Source organism: Aythya fuligula, chromosome 17 (assembly GCF_009819795.1).
Source record: "Aythya fuligula isolate bAytFul2 chromosome 17, bAytFul2.pri, whole genome shotgun sequence".
Taxonomy (NCBI): domain Eukaryota; kingdom Metazoa; phylum Chordata; class Aves; order Anseriformes; family Anatidae; genus Aythya; species Aythya fuligula.
Genome location: NC_045575.1, coordinates 9,675,345 through 9,692,589, shown reverse-complemented (window position 1 = coordinate 9,692,589; position 17,245 = coordinate 9,675,345). Strand labels below are relative to the sequence as shown.

Here is a 17,245-nt window from a genome sequence, read left to right as displayed (position 1 = left end):
CCGAGCAGCCTGTGGGGTTTGGTTTCTCTTCCGCCTCCGAGCGCTGGGCGTTCCTGCGGTCACTGCCCCGGGGCTGGCGTCCTGCTGCCCGCCCGGGGGGGGCAAAGCGGGGTGCGGAGCAGCACCCCCGGAGCCAGCAGGACCCACACCCACCTTGCACCGCTGCCAGCCCCCAGCACCCACAGCCCAGGCTGCTTATTACACCCAGCCCCGTCCTAAACGCCCCCGGGGGAGGCGTCTGCGGCACCGGGGGGTGGCCGAGGCTGCGCCCCAGCGCCTCACCCCCGAGCTGCGGGGCTGGCCCGGCCCCGGCTCGGCTCGGCTCGTCCCGGCCCGCCCCGTGAGGATGTGACGCCGCCGGGGCCGCCCCCTCGGCGGGCGAGGCCCTAAAACCCGGCCCCGGCCGCCGCCGGGCAGCGCAGGAGCCGCGGAGCAGCGCGGCCATGCCCGCCCCCGCCGCGCCCCGCAGCCTGGCCGCCGCCGCCCCCGCCGGCAAGGCCAAGCTCACGCACCCCGGCAAGGCCATCCTGGCGGGTAAGGGGGCGAGGGGGGGGCCCGGTGGCCGCAGGTGGAAGGAAAAGGGCGGTGGGAAGAGGCCGGGGGCGTGCCCGGAGCCGCCGGTGCCAGCGTGGGCATCCGCGCCCCGCAGCGGGGCCGGGGGCTGGGGGCTGGGGGCAGCCCCCGGGAGCCTCCCGGTGTGCGGGTGCCCCCGGCGCTGCTCCCCGCTCTCCTGCCCGTCCCCGGGGGTCCGGGAGGGTGGCGGCAGGCTGGGTGTGCTGGGTGTGCTGCTGCCTCCTTCCCCTGCCAGGCGTCTTCTTGCGGGACGGTGCCCAGAGAGCGGGCGAGCGGCTTCCTTCTGAAACGAGCCCTCGCCGCCTTCGCCCGATCCGCACGCCCAAGGCTTTTGTGTTTCCCAGCCGGTTCCCTGCTCCCTGCGGTCCTGCCTTTGTTCCTCTGCCCAGCTGCCAGCTCCCCGCCGAGCCCCGGCCTCCCGCAGCAGGGGCTGTGGCTGCCCTCACGGCTGGGTGCCGGGAGCCCAGCCCCGGCTGCTCCCCTCCTGCTGCCCCCTGCCCCAAGTGGATGCGGGCGCTGGGGTGTGCAAAGGGCACCAAAACCTCCCCGGGTCACATCCTGCCCTGCCGGAGGACTGGGGTGCAAGCAGGGGGCAACCACGGCCAAAGGAGCCTCATCCAGCAAAAAAAAAACAGTGAGGGAACAAGCTGCCGGCTCGAGCTCCGGATCTGTGCTGCCACCCCCTCGAAGCAGGGAGTTAGCTCAGCTTTGCTCTTACGCCTTTTATTCGGAGGCCTTTAAAAGACAGTTTAACCCAAGTTTAGGATGGGGAAGGACTGGCTGCTTACTCCCACCCAAAAACCCCAATCTCTCCCAGCTCGCTGCCCACACGCTGTGTCAGGTTACTGCTGCCAGGACCTGTGCGTCAGGAGGCTTCGGCAGCTCCTGTGTGGGTCCCTAATCGGGGATCATCAGCTGTAGGTGGCTTAGCAGCGAGTGCTGCAGGCCTGCCCTTCCCTCGCTGGCCAGGACTCCTGCAAGCAATTCTGCTCTTGGAGGAGCCCTCATGGGTCCACGTGAGGCTGCGGAGGTGGAAGAAGGGCCCCATTGAGATGCTAGTCCTCTCCTTGCAGGCAGCAAATCAGAGTAATTGGTTAATGGGCAGAAGTCCAGCCTTGCCTCTGTGGCATCTAATTGTGTTACAGAAGCGCAGCAGTGCCGGAGCGCCGCCGTTAACTCGCTGTGCCCCGGGCTGCTCGGGGGTGCGGTGCAGTCAGGGGGTGCCCGCGCTGACCCGAGGGCGTTCCCTGACCCCTGCCAGCACCATGCGTGCCCGTGCTCCAGAGCTCTGCTTTTTGGAGAGCTGCAAGTGCTCAGGCGAGACCATTCCCACTGTGCTGTGCTTCATCTGCCTTGCACTGCCTGCATTAAGTATCCTGCTCCTATCCTGCTCTGGGTGCACGTCTGCTACCGCACCCTGTGCAGCCCAGACCCTCTGCCATGGGTCCCTCTGCTCCCTTGCACCTCCTGGACCCGAGCAGCATGGGTCTGGCACTTAAAGGATCTTAAAGGATGCCAGCAAAGCTCTCGCTGCCAAGAGTTCTTCTTCGTTGTCACCGCAGACAAACAAAAAGTTAAAAATTAATTTGCAAATGGGCCCTTCTGTGTCCAAGCAGTTGCTGTGTGCCAGGGCAGCCGTTCACCTCGCTGTGGCCACAGCGCCTGCGCCTCTGCTGAGAGCGCTGCTGGTGCCGCGTGGCCGGGACGCACGAAGGCAGCCTGCCCGTCCTGTGAGGCACTGCCTGGAGCTGGCCTCAGAGGTGCTGCGGGCACCAGCACGTGCGGTCAGCGAGGGGCACGCCAAGTGGGTGCGGGTCCCTGCTGCTGCCTCGCCTCCTGGCCCTGAGCCCATATTGCAGAGCTGTTCTGGGGTCCTGGAACCGGCTCAGCAGTGTGGCGTACAGCTTTGGTGTGACTTTGTCTTGCTGAAACTTGGTTAAAAGATGGGTAACTGTGGGTAACTGTGCAGGCTTTGTGCTGAGTGGGCATGATCTGTTCCTTTCTAACTCGCATGCTGGCTGTTATCTGGTGTGAAGCTGGCATGGTTTTCCCATGGGCTGTGTCTGGTCTGACGGCCAGCTTGTGCTGTAGTGCTGGGTGAGCTGCTAGCAGGGAATCCAGCCGGGTCTCCCTCCTCACAGCAAGCTTTTGTTTTCCTTGCTGCCAGCTTCCAAGCAAAGCCTTAGCCCATGGGGCTGCTTGCTCCTCCCGCGGCGCCAGGCACTGCCGTTCCTCTCACTGAGAGCTGGCTGCAGAGCCGGCAGGAGCCAGACCCAGAGCTCTCCAAGCTCATTTTTTGGGCACCGCAGTGCTTGAGGCCAGCCCTCTGGGGTTTGTCAGAGCCCCCAGGTAGCAGGCAAAGCCCCACACCCCTGCGCTGCTCGTGAGAACTTTGCTCCTGGTTAGCAGCGGCTGCCTGATGAAAGGCTTTGCCTGCCCTGCCCAGAGTTAAGTACAGACTGACTCCGTTTTTAGCTGGCTTTGAAGCCTGGGGTCTGTTCCCTCCCCCGGAGAAGCCGCCTGCTGCCTGCACTGTGCCTCTGCTCACCGCCCCTGCCTCCGTGTAATCCTGCCTCGCCGGGGAGCAGCGCTGCTGGATGCTGTCCTACACGGCGCTTGATTTGGAAGGAGCTGGCAGTGGTCATGGCTGCTGCTCTGTTGTTTGCTGCGAACATCAAGTGCTGCTGGGAACAGCAGCGATGTGTCCTTGGAGTGGGGCAGGAGGGAGAGGGGCTCCTGTAGGCAGGAAGGGAAGGGCACGAAGCTGCACCTTCAGCAGGGAGTCCGGGGGCAGGTAAAGAGCAAAGTAGCAACTAGAGCTTTAGTTTCCTCTTCTTTGTTTATCTCTTGATACAATCTTTCTTAGGAAGCGCTATACCTGCTGAAGAGGAGTCCAGGACTGGGTGTGAAAGCCGCTCCTTACAGGAGGCTTCTTCCCGAGTGTCCCCAGTCCACCAGGGCACTCCTGGAGGGCAGCAGTCATCCTGCCCAGGTCCTGCTTGTTCCAGCTCCTCTGTTTGCGTGTGTGGCTGCTGAGGGAGCAGGGGAGGAGGCTGACAGCCCCCCGGGCTGCAAAACTGCATCAAGGTACTCAGAGGCTGTGGTCAGAGCGAGCTGTGTGCGAGCTGGGGGTCAGCCTAGGTCTTTGGAGCATGCATCACCGAGCTGTCTGCCTGCCCGACGCTCTGCTTGCCGTTCTGCAGGGCACCATTTTCTGTGGGCTGACGTAAATGGTGGGAAAGAGCCGTCCGTCTTCCCGGCGGCACTCAGCAGCGTGAGCTGACAGCTCGGGGATGTTGCAGTGTCTCCCGTCGCTGGCGGCCTCGTGCATTGCATGCCAATGGGAGGCCTCTGCTCCTGCCCAGGCAGGGAGCGGTGACCCCGTGCTCGGCCTCTGGAGTCTCCGTGTTGCCCCCCTGTCAGCAGGAGCTGATATTTTGCTGTCTGTTGTCTTGCCTGGTACGGCACAGCTCCCCTGTGCTGGCAGCTGGGGAGCAGGGACTGTCCCCAGGTCCCAGCAGTGCTCCGTCATCCATGCCCAGCTGGAGATCATGAGGGGAAGCATCCAACAGCCCCCAGCTCTGGTGTCAGCTCCCTGCTGCCTGTCTTCAGAAAGATTTTGGATGTTTAAAGGTAGTGTCTGGAGAGGGGTGGTGGAGCAGGGAGCTAGCATTTGCCCTGTGCTGCTGTCACCCCTCTGCTCACAGCTGGTGACACCAGTGTGGAGCTGGGAGCTTGGGCTGCACAGGGGGATGGTGTGAGGGCTGGTTGAGCCAGGGGCCAAGTCAGATAATGCTGTGACTGTAAGCAGGGGGAAACAGCTTCTGCCATTACGCTCACAGCCAAGGCATTTAGAATACACTATAAAATGTTTTATTACAATATTGGCCCATTCAGAAGCAACTGAGTTGAATGAGCAAGTTGTGAGAGGCCGGCCTGTTGAAACATGACAGCTCCAGTAAGACTGGGGACCGTTCCCCCCTCCCAGTCCCCAGGACTGCCTCCAGCACTGTTGGCACGGGGATGTTTGCCGACACGGGGTACAGAGGCACTTCGTGTTTGTGCTGCTGTGCGTGCCCCCGGGGCTATAAGGCTTTCACCAGCCTGTCCATAGCCTGTCACGGTGACGAAAGTGCCCACGTGTGTGTTTACCAATGCAGATGATGAAACCCAGCGCGCCCCACTGGCCTTGCCCGTATCAGATGGGAGACTTTCCAGGGCCCCAGCACCCGGGGCAGCAGAGATGTTTTCTGAGAAGGGCCGACCTGTCGCAGGACACTTTCCCCATTCAAACAACACCATGGGTAGTCCTCGGGTAACCTGGTTTTGAGGAAGCAGCCATGCTGAGAGCAGTCCTGCCTCTTGTCGCTGCCACTGAAACCCACAGAGCAGCCCAGCCTCGGTCTTCCCCGAGGACGGGGCTCCCAAGGGGAGGATGTGGAGGTGTGCTGCAAAGGAGGTGGCCAAGTACGGACCGGGAGGCCCACAAGGTGCTGGTGCCACCCCAGCCGAAGCCCTCTCCTTGGGGGGAGCTGGCCCAGGCCTTGTTTTTGGGGCCCAGGTTTTGGGGCCTGGCGCTCGGGGCCCAGCTTTCCCAAGCGGGTTGCACAAGGAGGCTCAGAGCAGAGGGTGGAGCCCGCTGAACCAGTTTCCCTGCTGCACACACGGAGGGTTTCTCCACCACCCGGTTTAGCCCGGTTGTGTAAATCAGATAGCGCAGAGGGGCCGGTGCCGCAGGGCATGGCAGGGGGATTTGCTGCTGCCAGGGCTGCGGGGAGCCACAACGGGCTGCCAGGCCGTGGTTGGGATTCCTGACTTGGAGCCCTGCTGGACTTTGAATTTATTTTTTTCCCCCATCTCTGAAGGCTAACCAGGCTCAAGGGGAAGGGCACAAAGTCCCCTCATGAGGGAAGGAGCCACAGGCACGGCATGCACCAGGCGTGCGGCCTGGGCCGTGACCCTCGGCTCCCGGCATAGACCTGAGTGAGCCTCCCACGGGGGGAACGTGGGGCTCGGCTTCCCCTGGGGTACCAGGGCCTGTGCAGGGCTGAAATCCCTCTGTTCCCCACACACTGCACCAGGCGTGGGTCAGCCCTGTGCTGCCAGGGCCTCGGGGGTAACATCCTGAAAGGATCTTGTGAAAGCTGAAGGCAGGAGGAGCTTTTTGTATGGAAATCAGGTGCTTGTGTGTCTTCGTGGGAAACTGCCCTTAAAATGGAGAGGCTGGGATTGCTCTCCAGGTGCCTACTTCTCATCAGAGCCGTGCAGGCACCAGCTGGTGCTGGTGCTGCAGGACCAAGGAGCAAAGCACATCACCACAGCCCCCAGTGCCTGCCTGGCTCCCAGAAATGGTGGTGGATGCCAGCTGGGGCTTGGTGGGGTCTGACACTGCTGGGGGCTTCCCTCAAGGCCCCAGGACACAGCCAGCTGTGTCCTCCTGCCTCCAGCACCCATCCTGTGGGACAGGCTGGTGACAGTGCTGCTGGCATCCCCAGGGCCCCCGAGGAGCTGCTTGCTAATGGTGCACAGGGACCCCAGCATTGTCATGAGCTGTGCGTGCTCATGCCCGAGCCACAGGGCAGTGCCCTTCTGCTGTCCCCAAAAACCCTTTTCTCCTTCCTGCCAAGTCCCCGTGGCAGTGTCCAAGAGCTGTGGCCCAACACTGGTCTCGCCCATCCAAAAAGTGAATTATATTTATTCTGGGGAAGTAATGCCAAGCGTGTTTTTGACAGCGGGTGCCCTCCTCTGCCTTTCCATCGGGTCTGGGTGTGCTGGCAGCGCCTGTGGGCTCGGTGCAGGCGGGGAGTGAGCCCTGGCACCGGCAGAGCCCCCCTCAATGCATCTCTGAAGGACGTCCTTGTCGTCTCTCCATCTCATCTAGCTAATGGCTGAGAGCCTTGGTTGTTTCTGGCCCGCTTGCTCTTTCACCTCCTGAGCAGTCGCTGCTGCTGGTGCTGACTCCGCAGTGTTGCAAGAGCTGCAGCGGCCGGTTAAAGTCCGGGTAAACAGGTTGCAGGGCCCTCTGCACCCCCGGCAAGGGAGGGCGTGTTGGAAGGACCCAGTGCTGGGCTGGCTTGCAGGGGATGGGGTGATTTATTTGCATAGAATAAGGTTTCTGCTGGAATAAAACAGCGTGGGGAGATGAAGCTGAGACAGCAGGGCAGGACCTCTGCTTGGCTTGCCTGCCTGGCTGGCTCATGTTGCTCTGCAGGCAGAGGAAAGGAGGAAAAAGCTGCCCAAAGCTCAGAGTTCCCACGCTGTCCTGGCATGCCAGAGCTGTGTGTCCTGTCCCAAAACAGCCGGGGTGCTGCAGAGGCTCTGTGGTGCTTGGGCACGGCCCGCCCCAGCAGCATCCCTCCCTGCTGCCTCTGGTTGCTTTGTCTGCCCTGCCCGCGGGCACTGCTGTTGCCTGGGCTGTGGTTTGTTTCGGGTGCTTCCCTGCTCTGGGAGCTGCCAGGGCAGCAGCTGGCACCGGGGGAATGAGCAGGAGCAAATATTGACAGCTTGTGAAACATCCGCAGCGGGGCAGCGGTGGGGAGCGCCGTGGTGCTCGGCGTGCCGGGGCTGCTGCTCTCGCATCGCTGCTCTCAGAGAGCCAGGGGCAGCTCAGGAGGAGAACAAGAGGCCCCTGTGTGTGCAGGGGCTGGCCCTGCATCCCCTGTGAGTGACGATGCTCTTGGCCCCCTGCATCACTCTGAAAAGTCCTTTGGAATGGCCCCCAGTGGGGCCGTTGCCCTCTGCTTTCAGAAGGCTGAGTCTGAGATAGGGCAGTGCTGCTGCGGGTGCTGCCAGCTGGGATGCCAGGGGCTGACAAGAGGTGTTTGTGCTGGGTGAGAGGGGGCTGTGGGTGCCAGGGCCCCGCAGGTTTTGCCCTGCAGTGGTGGCAGCTGCTGGCTTCAGTGCCTGTCTGCTGGGAGAGGAATTGAGACACTGCTTTTGGGGCTGTGCTTTTGGAAATGTGCTCTGCTTTGGCACCCACGCTGGGAGCTGGCACAGCATGACCAGCATGTGCCCAGCGCTTTGGCACCCTCTCGGTGCTGGTGCCGAGCTCCCATTCTGCCAGCTCGGGCTTCCCAGCACCCCCAGGCGCTGCTGCAGCCAAGGAGCAGCCTCTGTCCCCTATCAGTGTCGCCTTGCTGGGCACGTTGGAGTGCTGATAAGTCGAGCCGTGCTCTGCTGTGCAGCACGGGGGCCGCGTGTTTTGCTGCAGACCAGAATAACCCACTGCCTGCCTCACCCTGCTCCTGCCCTGGGGGGCCAGTCCCTGCTGGGGACACCCTGTGGCACCAACCAGGGCCATGCTGGTGAGGCTGCGTGCTGGGGAGCCCAAGTGCTGCTGGAGGAGGTGAGATGCAAGAGCTCTTTGCCAGGGGCAGGCACCAGCATGCAGCGAAACGGGGATTAAACCCCCTCAGGTGGTGCGAATCCCCCAGGCTTGGTGCTGCTGCTCCCAAAGCTCTGAGTGCACAGGATGGTGATGGTGCCCGGGGTGCTGGTGTGGCCTTGGGCAGCGCTGTGCAGCAGGCACGTCCTCAGCCCCTGTAATCAGCACGCGGCAGCTTCCTCTGCATGGGTCCTGGCAGGGCAGCCGGAGGGGGTTGATTATAATTGTGCCTCTGTGCCGGCACCGCGCCGTCTGCGAGTGGGCTCCCGCTGGTGCTGAGTTGCTGGAGAGGGACGTGAGGAGGTTGTGGGGTGAGCTCCGTGCCTCGCAATAGGAGCAGGGGTTTGGATGGGGCATGCGTGGTGCTGTTTGGCTGTGTTGGGTTTGTAAATGGCACCTCCTCACCTCTGGGCTGCAGCCGGTTGGTGAGGGAGCAGTGGTTTCACAGAGCACCAAAACAGATGGTTTCCGAAGGAAAATGCTCGCTCGCTGCATGCTTCTGGTAACCTGGCCCTTCCTGGACAGACAGCCACCATGTCCACGGGGTCCGGGGCCGGCATGGCACTGCTGCAGCCCAAATTTCCCCTCCTCTCTTCCAGGTGGCCTCGCCGGAGGGATCGAGATCTGCATTACATTCCCCACCGAGTATGTGAAGACGCAGCTGCAGCTGGACGAGAAGGCCAACCCGCCCCGCTACAAGGGCATCGGTGAGGGGCTGGGCTTGGAGGCTCTGGGGGAGGCAGCGAGCAGGTCTGGGGGGAGGATGAGCATGGGGACCCTTGGTGCATCGGGTGGTGGTGACACCGCTGTGCTTTGCCCCAGGGGACTGTGTGAAGCAGACCGTCCGTGACCATGGCATCCGGGGGCTGTACCGGGGCCTCAGCTCGCTGGTGTACGGCTCCATCCCCAAGGCCGCCGTGAGGTAGGTGTCCCCTGCGCCGCGGGGGGGTCCCCGGGCTGTGCTCAGTGGTGTTTTCACAGCAGCAAAGCGGGGGTGGCTTTGGACTCGGCATCCCCCCTTCCCTTGGCAGGGTGTATGGGCACCCCCGGGGTTGTCACCGCGGCCTCTCTGCAGGTTCGGCATGTTCGAGTTCCTCAGCAACCAGATGAGAGACGAGAAGGGCCGGCTGGACAGCACGCGGGGCCTCATCTGCGGGCTGGGTGCCGGCGTGGCCGAGGCGGTGGTGGTGGTGTGCCCCATGGAGACCGTCAAGGTGGGGGGCACGCAGCAGGTCCTGGCTGTTGTCTCCTCCCTGGAGGAGCTCCTGGCCTTGGCCGGCACCAACGCGCCGTCTCCCCGCAGGTGAAGTTTATCCACGACCAGTGCTCCCCCAAGCCGAAATACCGCGGCTTCTTCCACGGCGTCAGGGAGATCGTTCGGGAACAGGGTGAGTCACGGGGAAGCAGTCACAGGGGGGCCTGGCCACCCCCGTGCTGTGGGGATGGGCAGAGGCTGGGACCTGTGGCTTGGAGGAGGCCAGCGGGAAGGCCTGGTCTGTACCCGAGGCTGTGGAGCTGCAGGGGGCCCCCTCAGGGTGGGTGGGTTTGGGACGAGGCTGGTGCTCCTCTCCAACACCTTCCCTCACCGCAGGGCTGAAGGGGACCTACCAGGGCTTAACCGCGACTGTCCTCAAGCAAGGATCCAACCAGGCCATCCGCTTCTTCGTCATGACGTCCCTCAAGAACTGGTACAAAGGTACTGTGTCCCTGTGCCCCCCCAGTGCCACCCCAGCTCAGCCCCTTGTGATGGGGCACGATAAAAGCCAGGGGAAGGGTGTCCTGGCTGTCGCGGGCTGAAGGGCCCTGGTGCTGAAGCATCTCCTCACCTGCCCACTGTCAGCCAAACCTGGTGGCCTTCTCTGTGAGCTGAGCTTTGTCACCACCTTTCAACCTCTCCTCCTCTCCAGGGGATGATCCCAACAAAGTCATCAACCCCTTCGTCACAGGGGTGTTTGGAGCCCTCGCAGGAGCTGCGAGCGTCTTCGGCAACACCCCCTTGGACGTGGTGAAGACCAGGATGCAGGTATGGCACAAAGATACCCCGTGCTCACTGTTCCCACCAGTCAGTTCCTCCTGACTCACTCCAGCTCTGCATCGCCCCTAAATCCCTCCCAGGTGCCCTACTCCAGTATCTGACCCTTCTTTTTCCTCCCTGCAGGGGCTGGAAGCGCACAAGTACAAGAGCACCTGGGACTGCGCCTACCAGATCATGAAATACGAGGGACCCCTGGCGTAAGCCCTCCTGCGGGTGTGGGATTGGGGCTGGAGATGGGTGGGAGCGGTGTCAGCCCGAGCTGGGGGACAGGCGAGGTTGAGGGGGGTGAGGTGTGATCCAGCAGCAGGAGGACAAGGGCAATGAGGGCACTTGTGGGGCATCCCCTTGGCTCCCACCCCCACCCACCGCCCTCTCCATCCCCGGCAGGTTCTACAAGGGCACGGTGCCTCGCCTGGGCCGCGTCTGCCTCGACGTGGCCATCGTCTTCGTCATCTACGATGAGGTGGTCAAGTTCCTCAACAAGGTGTGGAAAACAGACTGAGCGGCGCGGGCCGGGGTGGCCGCGCGCCTCCGCCACCACCACAAGGCCGCAGCTGGAGAGCGATGACCAAGGCCGGAGCTGCCACCGCCGCCAAGGACCCAAGTCTCCCGCACGTGTCTGCGGGCCGGGATCACCACCCGGCCTTCCCGTCCCCCCTCCCTCCGTCAACCCAGCAGCCTTTATTTATAGGAACAAGCCGTGGAGCAGTTTAAATTATTGGTTGTGCGTGAACATGGCCGGGGAGGCGGGGGAAGCTGCACCCCCACGCCCCAGGCTGTGCCCGCCCGGAGCAGGGTGGCTTTGTGTCCCAGCAGGATGCGTCAGCCCCTTTCCCCGGTCGGGATGAGCCTGGTGCTACCTCCTCGTGGCCCCTGGTTCTGCACCCTGCAGCACCCCGGCAGCCAGCAGCTGCAGCCCCTCAAGCTGCCGGCTGCTTGGGACCAGCTCTTTTTGGGGCTGCTGAGAGCCACCTGCGAGCCGTACCAGTGCAATGCCCCAGCACCACCCTTGGGATGCGCCAGGCTCCCAGGCTGCTCGGGGTGCAGCACCTCACCCCAGGCACCCCTCATCCCGGGGTGCTGAGCAGGCACCACCCAAAGTCGCCCAGACCCTTAATCCCCCTTACCCGGGGGACAGGACCGAGGCGAGCCAGGTGCCCCCTCCACTTGCGGTTTACAGTTGAGACGCGTGCGAGAGACGGGGCGGGGAGGCGCAGCCCCCGTCTCAGACTTGGCCCCTTGGCACATCCCCTCAGCTGGGGGCAACCTCCGATGCAAAACCCTTCTTCCACATTCCCCCCCTGCCCTCCCGCCGCCTCCCGTTCCGCTCCCCGAGGCGGCCCCATAGGTGACCCCGTAGCTTTCGGAGCTTCACCCTGACCTGTCACTAACACCTGCGCCGCAGCCTTGCCCTGCCCCGCGCCGGGGCTCGGCCCCTCCGCGTTCGTGCCAAAACTTTCCCTGGGGGAGCGGGCGCGGGGCTCGAGCTGCCCTCCCCTCGTCGTGTTGTCAGCCCCGAGCACAGCCTTAACACTAGCGCGGGAGGGCCAAGGAGGAAAGAGGAAAGCCTGGGAGCGATTCCCCTGGGGCTTTCTGCTTTGAAGCCAGTGAGGTTTGTTTTTTTTTATTGTTATTATTATTATTCTGTTTTACATTCGCAATTTGAATAAAATCGGTCTGGCTTTAGCGGCTGCAGTGCTGTGCAGGTGGTGCTGTGTGGGGCAGCCCTGGCGCTGTGGGTGCGTGCAGGATGTGCCCCGTGGTGCTGCGGTATGCAGGGGCTGCTCCTGCTGCCCTCCCTCCTGGGCTGCTTCCCAGGGAGCCCGGCTGCTGCTCGCCATACGGATGGGGCTTGTCTGCGGCGTTGGCCAGGTCCCAGCCTCACTGGGGGTATCCAGGGTGCTGGGTGGAGCGGGTGCCATGCTGCATCCCAGATCTCCTGGGTCTTGCGCTGGGCTGAGATAAATCCCCAGGGCATCGCTGCTCTGCCTCCCCCAGCCAAGGAGAGCCCTGAACCCCGCTGTGGGCTTTCTGCAAGCATGGGGGCGATGCCTGGGGATGCCAGTAGCACTTTTGCCCATCGTGTGCAGGTGCCTGAGGTCCTGGGGGTGACAGGGAGCCTGGCGAGATGGCAGCGTGATGGTCACAGGGCTGTGCCACCACCTCAGCGTGGCTGGGGGCTTCATCGGTGCTGGGCTGGGGGCTGCGGGAGGGGAGCGGAGCTGTAGCAAACCCTTCCTTCCCTTTGCTTTGCATCACCCCCGTTGGGGCTGGGGCTTGTGCCGTGGCATCCTCACACCCACCCGCGCAGCCCGGAGCCGGGGCGCTGGAGCAGAACGAGACGTGCTTGATCCCCGCGTCCAGCCGAGGGGCGGCGCAGCCCAGCTCCCCCCCCGGGGGGACAGCCGGGACCTGCGGGGACAGGGACGCTGCGGGGCAGCATGCAAAGGCTGCTGCTGTGCGGGGGGTGGCTGCTGGCCGCCGGCTACGTGCTGGGCGGCTGCCGGCACCGCTGCTGCCCAGGTAGGAACAACGCCTGCTGGGCCCCGGGCACCCACCGGGCTCGCTGCTACTGCGACTCCTACTGCGAGAGGACGGGCGACTGCTGCCAGGACTACCAGGCCTCGTGCCGCCGCGCCGGTGAGTGTGGGGATGGGGAGAGGGGGTCAGGCTTGGCCCCTCAGCTGCAGGCTTGTGGGGCTGACCCCTCAGGATTCTCGGGTGCAGCTCGGGCTGGCCCCAGGCTGGCAGGGGACGGGTGATGCCTCTCGTTAGCGCAGCTGGTAACAATGGGTGACAGCAGGGTGGTTACCAGCAGGTAGCTCTTGGTGGGGACAGCAGCAAGGAGCCCCCAGCCTGGGTGGCTGTGCGTGCTGGCAGGTTTTTGCCATTGGAGCAACGTCCTATTCGCCACTTTTTCCCCACTGGGGCATTCTGGCTGCTCCCTGTGCAGTGACAGAGCCTGCAGCCAAAAATAACGGGGTGATGCTGCCCCCACAACGCCCACAGCGACCCCTTGGGCCAGCAGCACGCCTGCCACCGTTGCGTGGGGACACAGGACCCAGGGCTGGGGCTGTGCTGGGATGCACAGAGCCGAGGGACACAGCCCTGGGACAATCGCAGCCGTCAGCCCTCCCTAATCTCTGCAGAGATTAGCGGGGTCCCAGCTCAGCTCGATGCAGCAGCACGAGAATAAAAGCCTCCGGAAGCAGCACACAATGCTGCTGGGTTGGGGGATGAGCCATGCGGGGGTCCCACTCTCCCCTGTTTGCAGCTTCTCCCCTTTGTCCTTTACACTATTTAAGCTCTTTTTTCCCCTTTTCCCTCCCCTCTGCTCCTCCACCCTGCCCCGCAGCAGTGGGCTGTGTGGTGGGACCCTGGGGGCCCTGGAGCAGCTGCAGCTCCCCATGTGGGGTCGGCAGCAAGGGCCGCAGCCGCCAGGTCACCGTCCCACCCCGGCACGGTGGGGAGCCCTGCCCCGACCTCAAGCAGCGCCGCGGGTGCCTGGGGGATGACCCGGCCTGCGGGGCTGCCAAAGGTAAGGCGTACCCCCTTCCGGACCCACACACCATGTTGTTTGTCCCCACTGCCCACACCGGGGCAGCTGTGACCCCGCTGCTTCCGTGCCAGGGGTGGCCAAGGTGCTCCCTGACTCCTTCAGCCAGGACTTCAGGGATCCCTGGAGAAGAGCCGGGCTGCAGAGGCCGGAGGAGGCTCCCAGGTAGGTGCAGGGCAGCATCCTGGTGGCCCCTTGGCACCCCAAACTGTGGCCCCTTTGCACAGCCCCTCCAAAGCTACAGACCCCGTGCATCCTGCTTGGAGCTGTGGCCTCTGTGCACGCTCCCTGCACCCAAAACTTGGCCCCTTCACAGCCCTAAACCCCATGACCCATTTGCAGCCCCCCAAAACCGATCGCCCCTTTGCACTGCCCCCCAAACCCACCCTTCCCACCTCCTGCACAACCCCGACCCCTAGACACCCCCAACCTGCCCACCGAGCACACCCCACCAGCATCCCCCCCGGCCCTCCAACCAACATTTCTCCCATCTCCCCCCTCCCCGCCAGCTCCCCCCTCCCCAGCTCCTGCGGCTTTTTCCGCCTGACGCAGGTGGCGGCCGCCTGCCGGGGGCAGCCCTGGAGCCGCCGGCTGCAGCGGGACCGGCGCGTGTGCGTCCAGTGCTGGGGAGACACACACCACGGGCACCCCCGCTGCGACGGGCACGGGCTGCAAGGAGCCAGGTAGGTGGCACTACGCCTCCCCGAGGGGCGTCCCCCCCTAAAAACCCAAGAGCAGCTCCCACAGCACCTCGCTTTGGTTTTCACAGCGGCAACCTGTGCCCGATTTCCCTTCCAGGACATTCTGGGTGGCCGCCTCCGTGGCGGGGTGTCAGGGCTCCTGGGTGCGGGAGGCACTGCAGGACGGCTGCACCTGCCCCTCGCCAGCGCTCGTCTTTGTGTAGCCCACCCCCCGGGAAGGTGAGCCAAAACTCCCCTCCCTTCTGATTTGAAAAAGCGGGGAAATTAAATGGGAACGTCCCCGCCCTGCTTTAATTTCAGCCCTCCGCACGCTTGCTGCCTGCCTGCGGTGACGGGAGGCAGCTCCTCTGCGATTTCCACTACTAAAAAACGAGGGAACTGCTCAGTCCGCAGCCAAGTGACTAACACGGGAGGAACGGAGGCTGAATCCAGCAGGAGGTGGGAGGACAAGGCAGCGCTGTCCTGCTCCGCTGTCACACCAGCAGCAGCAACAAGCCCCCGAGCAGGCGTTTGGGAGCACGCAGGGAGGCAGGCAGCATGCTTCCACCCAGACCAGCATGGTTTTGGGGCGTCGTTAACGTGACTGCAGCGAAACGTCAAGGGTGTCTCGGCTGCTGCGTGTGGTTTGTGGAGCGAGATTAAAGCTCGGCGTGGAAAGCAAGGCGAGGCTCTGGCAATGCTGTTTGTGCAGGACGCTGTCCCCGCGGGGCTGCCCACGCTCACCACCCGCCACGTGTCAGCCCACAGCCGCCCCCCTTCCCATTCCCTTACCTGCGGGACCCCCACCCTGTCCCTGCCCTACACACTGGGCGCTGGTACTGCAGAGCTCACCTTTATTCAGCCACATGTGCCAGCGCCCAGGGTGCTCTGAAATGTCCTGTATCCCCCAGGAGAATGGGCTGGTGGATCATGGCCATGGGACAGGGCTCCCAGAGGAACCATCCCCACCCCGTAGCAGGCAGGGGCTGAAGGTATCACAGTGCCCATCGCTGGATGAGCAGCTTGTCCCCGTCCCCGTCCCCATTCCCACCATGGGGGCAGCTGCCCCGCACCGCCCCGCTGCCCGCAGCACCCTCACGTGCCCAGCTCCCTGCGGAGTTTGATGATTTCCAGGAGGAGCTTCTCCTTCTCCAGCAGGATCTTCTCCTTCTGCAGCTGCAGGGTCTCCTTCTGCAGCTCCAGGATCTCCGTGTGCAGCCGGCTCTGCTTCTCCGACACCTCCCCGGCTGTGTGGCTGCAGCCCCGCGGCCCCAGCAGGGGCTCAGCCGGTGCCGTCGGGCTGCCTGCACGGAGCAGAGGAAGGAGTTAGAGCAGGAGAGGAGGCAGAGCCAGGGCAACCGCTGCCTCCTGTGCTTTCTCTCCCTCCTGTAGTGCCCTTTCCATCGCTGAGGTGAGCCAGGCTGTCTGTGATGGGGATGGAGGCACAGCCGTGGGCTGGGGACAGGCTGGGGGTGCTGTGTGCAGCCCCTGTGAGCCTCCAAAAGCTCAAACCTGCAGGATTCAGCCTGCCCCTGAGCTACCTCCACATGCTGCAGTGACGGGTCTGGGGGGAGCAGGGCAGGATGCGACCCCTGTGCCGGCACAGACGTGGCACTGGCAGGGGGAGAGGCCGGGCTCCTCTCTTGGGAAGAGGCACATTTTGGGCAGATGGGCCGTGGCAGAGGAGACCCCAGCAAACAGCTGGAGCATCGCTCACCAGCACAGCCCCTGCCTGGACTGGAGCTGGCAGCCAGCCTGGCTGCAGCACTGTGTGGGTTTGGGGAGCTCACCCCGCCAGGGCTGAGCATCGTGGCGACTTCAGAAACGGGGCTGGGAGCCTCAGTGCGGGGCTGGCTGACCCCAGGTAGGGACGGGTGGGCACGGGGGAAGAGGCAGAAGGTTAGGCAGGAAGGTGGGCACCTCACCGTTCTCCTGGGAGGCCGGGGGGCCGGGGCTGTCCCCGCTCTGCACCGCTGGGCTCGCCGTCACGCCGAGGCACGGCCACGCCAGCGCTGGGCTTAGCGGGCACTTGATCCGGGGGGGCTCAGGGGAGCTGGATGGCAGCACCGGGGCCGTGCCCTGTGGCGAGGCGGGACCGGGGGCTGCCGTGCTGGGGGGCAGCAGTCTCTTCTCCATGCCGGGCTGCGGGCCTGCCGGCAGCAAGCTCTGCTTGGAGTCGGGCTCCGCACCGGGGGTGCCGAGGAAGCCATCGGGAGCGGGGCCGGGGGTGCCGGTGGCACAGAGCATCCCACGGGCCGGGGCAGTGGCACCGCTCTGGCCGTGCAGCAGTAAGTCCGGGGCGACCTCCAGCATCCCCCCGGCCACGCAGAGGGGCGCGGGTGGCCCCGGCGGGACCCCGGCCGCCGTCACCCTGAAGGACGATCCCGAGAGCAGCGGGTCGGGCAGCTGCGGGCTGGGCTTGTTGAAGAGGGCGAAGATGTTGTGGAAGAGCTTCTCCTGGGGCCGCTGGCGGAGCAGCGGGTGCTTCTCCATGGCCAGCTCCTTGCGGGCGTCGATGACCATGTTGTGCCACTTCTTGCGGATCTCGTCGGGCGTGCGCTGCACCAGGGGGCTCAGCGAGTTGACGGCGGCCGCGATCTCCTCCCAGGCCCGCTGCCGGTCCAGCGTGTTCTTGTAGCGGCCGCTCTTGGGGATGAGGATGTCCTTGCGCAGGCTGAACTCCTCCAGGATGAGGAATTTCTCCTCCTCGGAGAACTTGATGCGCTTGGGCTTGGCCGCGCTCATGCTGCCCCCGCGCCGGCCGAGCAGGGGGCGGCTCGGGGGGCTCCGGGGGGCTCGGGGGGGCCCCGCCGACCCCGACCCCGACCCCCCCGCCGCCGGCAGCCGCCGGGGGGCACCCAGCGGGGCCGCGCCGTCACCCGGCCGGAGCCGCGCCCGGGGCCGTGCCCGTGCCCGGGGCCGCCCCCGGCCGCCCCCGCCGCTCACCTTCCTCCGGGGCCGCGCCGAGCGCTGCGGGAAGCGGATGTGGCCGCATCCTGTTCCGCGCCGGGGCGGGG

At 64.6% G+C, this 17,245-nt stretch overlaps 3 protein-coding genes across 3 annotated transcripts; 2 read left to right on the top strand and 1 right to left on the bottom strand.

The window, feature by feature from the left end:
- Positions 1-433: 433 nt before the first annotated feature.
- SLC25A1 (solute carrier family 25 member 1) lies at positions 434-11,687 on the top strand. The gene is made up of 9 exons (XM_032199037.1): positions 434-534; positions 8,557-8,664; positions 8,780-8,879; positions 9,033-9,171; positions 9,261-9,345; positions 9,549-9,653; positions 9,865-9,980; positions 10,116-10,189; positions 10,380-11,687. Exons 1-9 carry the CDS (start codon positions 444-446, stop codon positions 10,492-10,494), a joined length of 933 nt encoding a protein of 310 aa, XP_032054928.1. The 5' UTR covers positions 434-443; the 3' UTR covers positions 10,495-11,687.
- A 746-nt stretch (positions 11,688-12,433) lies between these two features.
- On the top strand, positions 12,434-14,477 carry LOC116496130 (somatomedin-B and thrombospondin type-1 domain-containing protein-like). The gene is made up of 5 exons (XM_032199038.1): positions 12,434-12,632; positions 13,348-13,530; positions 13,623-13,713; positions 14,058-14,231; positions 14,347-14,477. Exons 1-5 carry the CDS (start codon positions 12,434-12,436, stop codon positions 14,450-14,452), a joined length of 753 nt encoding a protein of 250 aa, XP_032054929.1. The 3' UTR covers positions 14,453-14,477.
- A 588-nt stretch (positions 14,478-15,065) lies between these two features.
- LOC116496128 (vegetative cell wall protein gp1-like) lies at positions 15,066-17,040 on the bottom strand. The gene is made up of 2 exons (XM_032199035.1): positions 16,154-17,040; positions 15,066-15,532 (listed from the first exon to the last, which is right to left on the bottom strand). The coding sequence occupies exons 1-2, from the start codon at positions 16,971-16,973 to the stop codon at positions 15,324-15,326; spliced, it is 1,029 nt and encodes a 342-aa protein (XP_032054926.1). The 5' UTR covers positions 16,974-17,040; the 3' UTR covers positions 15,066-15,323.
- Positions 17,041-17,245: the final 205 nt, after the last annotated feature.

What these genes read in the sequence shown, in the direction of transcription:
- SLC25A1 (XM_032199037.1), top strand. Translation starts at nt 444, where the DNA reads ATGCCCGCCCCCGCCGCGCCCCGCAGCCTGGCCGCCGCCGCCCCCGCC. An exon ending in GCCCCGCTACAAGGGCATCG is followed by an intron (nt 8,665 to 8,779) that starts GTGAGGGGCTGG and finishes GCTTTGCCCCAG; the next exon opens with GGGACTGTGTGAAGCAGACC. An exon ending in GGAGATCGTTCGGGAACAGG is followed by an intron (nt 9,346 to 9,548) that starts GTGAGTCACGGG and finishes CCCTCACCGCAG; the next exon opens with GGCTGAAGGGGACCTACCAG.
- LOC116496130 (XM_032199038.1), top strand. Translation starts at nt 12,434, where the DNA reads ATGCAAAGGCTGCTGCTGTGCGGGGGGTGGCTGCTGGCCGCCGGCTAC. An exon ending in GGCCTGCGGGGCTGCCAAAG is followed by an intron (nt 13,531 to 13,622) that starts GTAAGGCGTACC and finishes CTTCCGTGCCAG; the next exon opens with GGGTGGCCAAGGTGCTCCCT. An exon ending in CACGGGCTGCAAGGAGCCAG is followed by an intron (nt 14,232 to 14,346) that starts GTAGGTGGCACT and finishes TTTCCCTTCCAG; the next exon opens with GACATTCTGGGTGGCCGCCT.
- LOC116496128 (XM_032199035.1), bottom strand. Translation starts at nt 16,973, where the DNA reads ATGAGCGCGGCCAAGCCCAAGCGCATCAAGTTCTCCGAGGAGGAGAAA. An exon ending in CCCGGCCTCCCAGGAGAACG is followed by an intron (nt 15,533 to 16,153) that starts GTGAGGTGCCCA and finishes TGCTCCGTGCAG; the next exon opens with GCAGCCCGACGGCACCGGCT.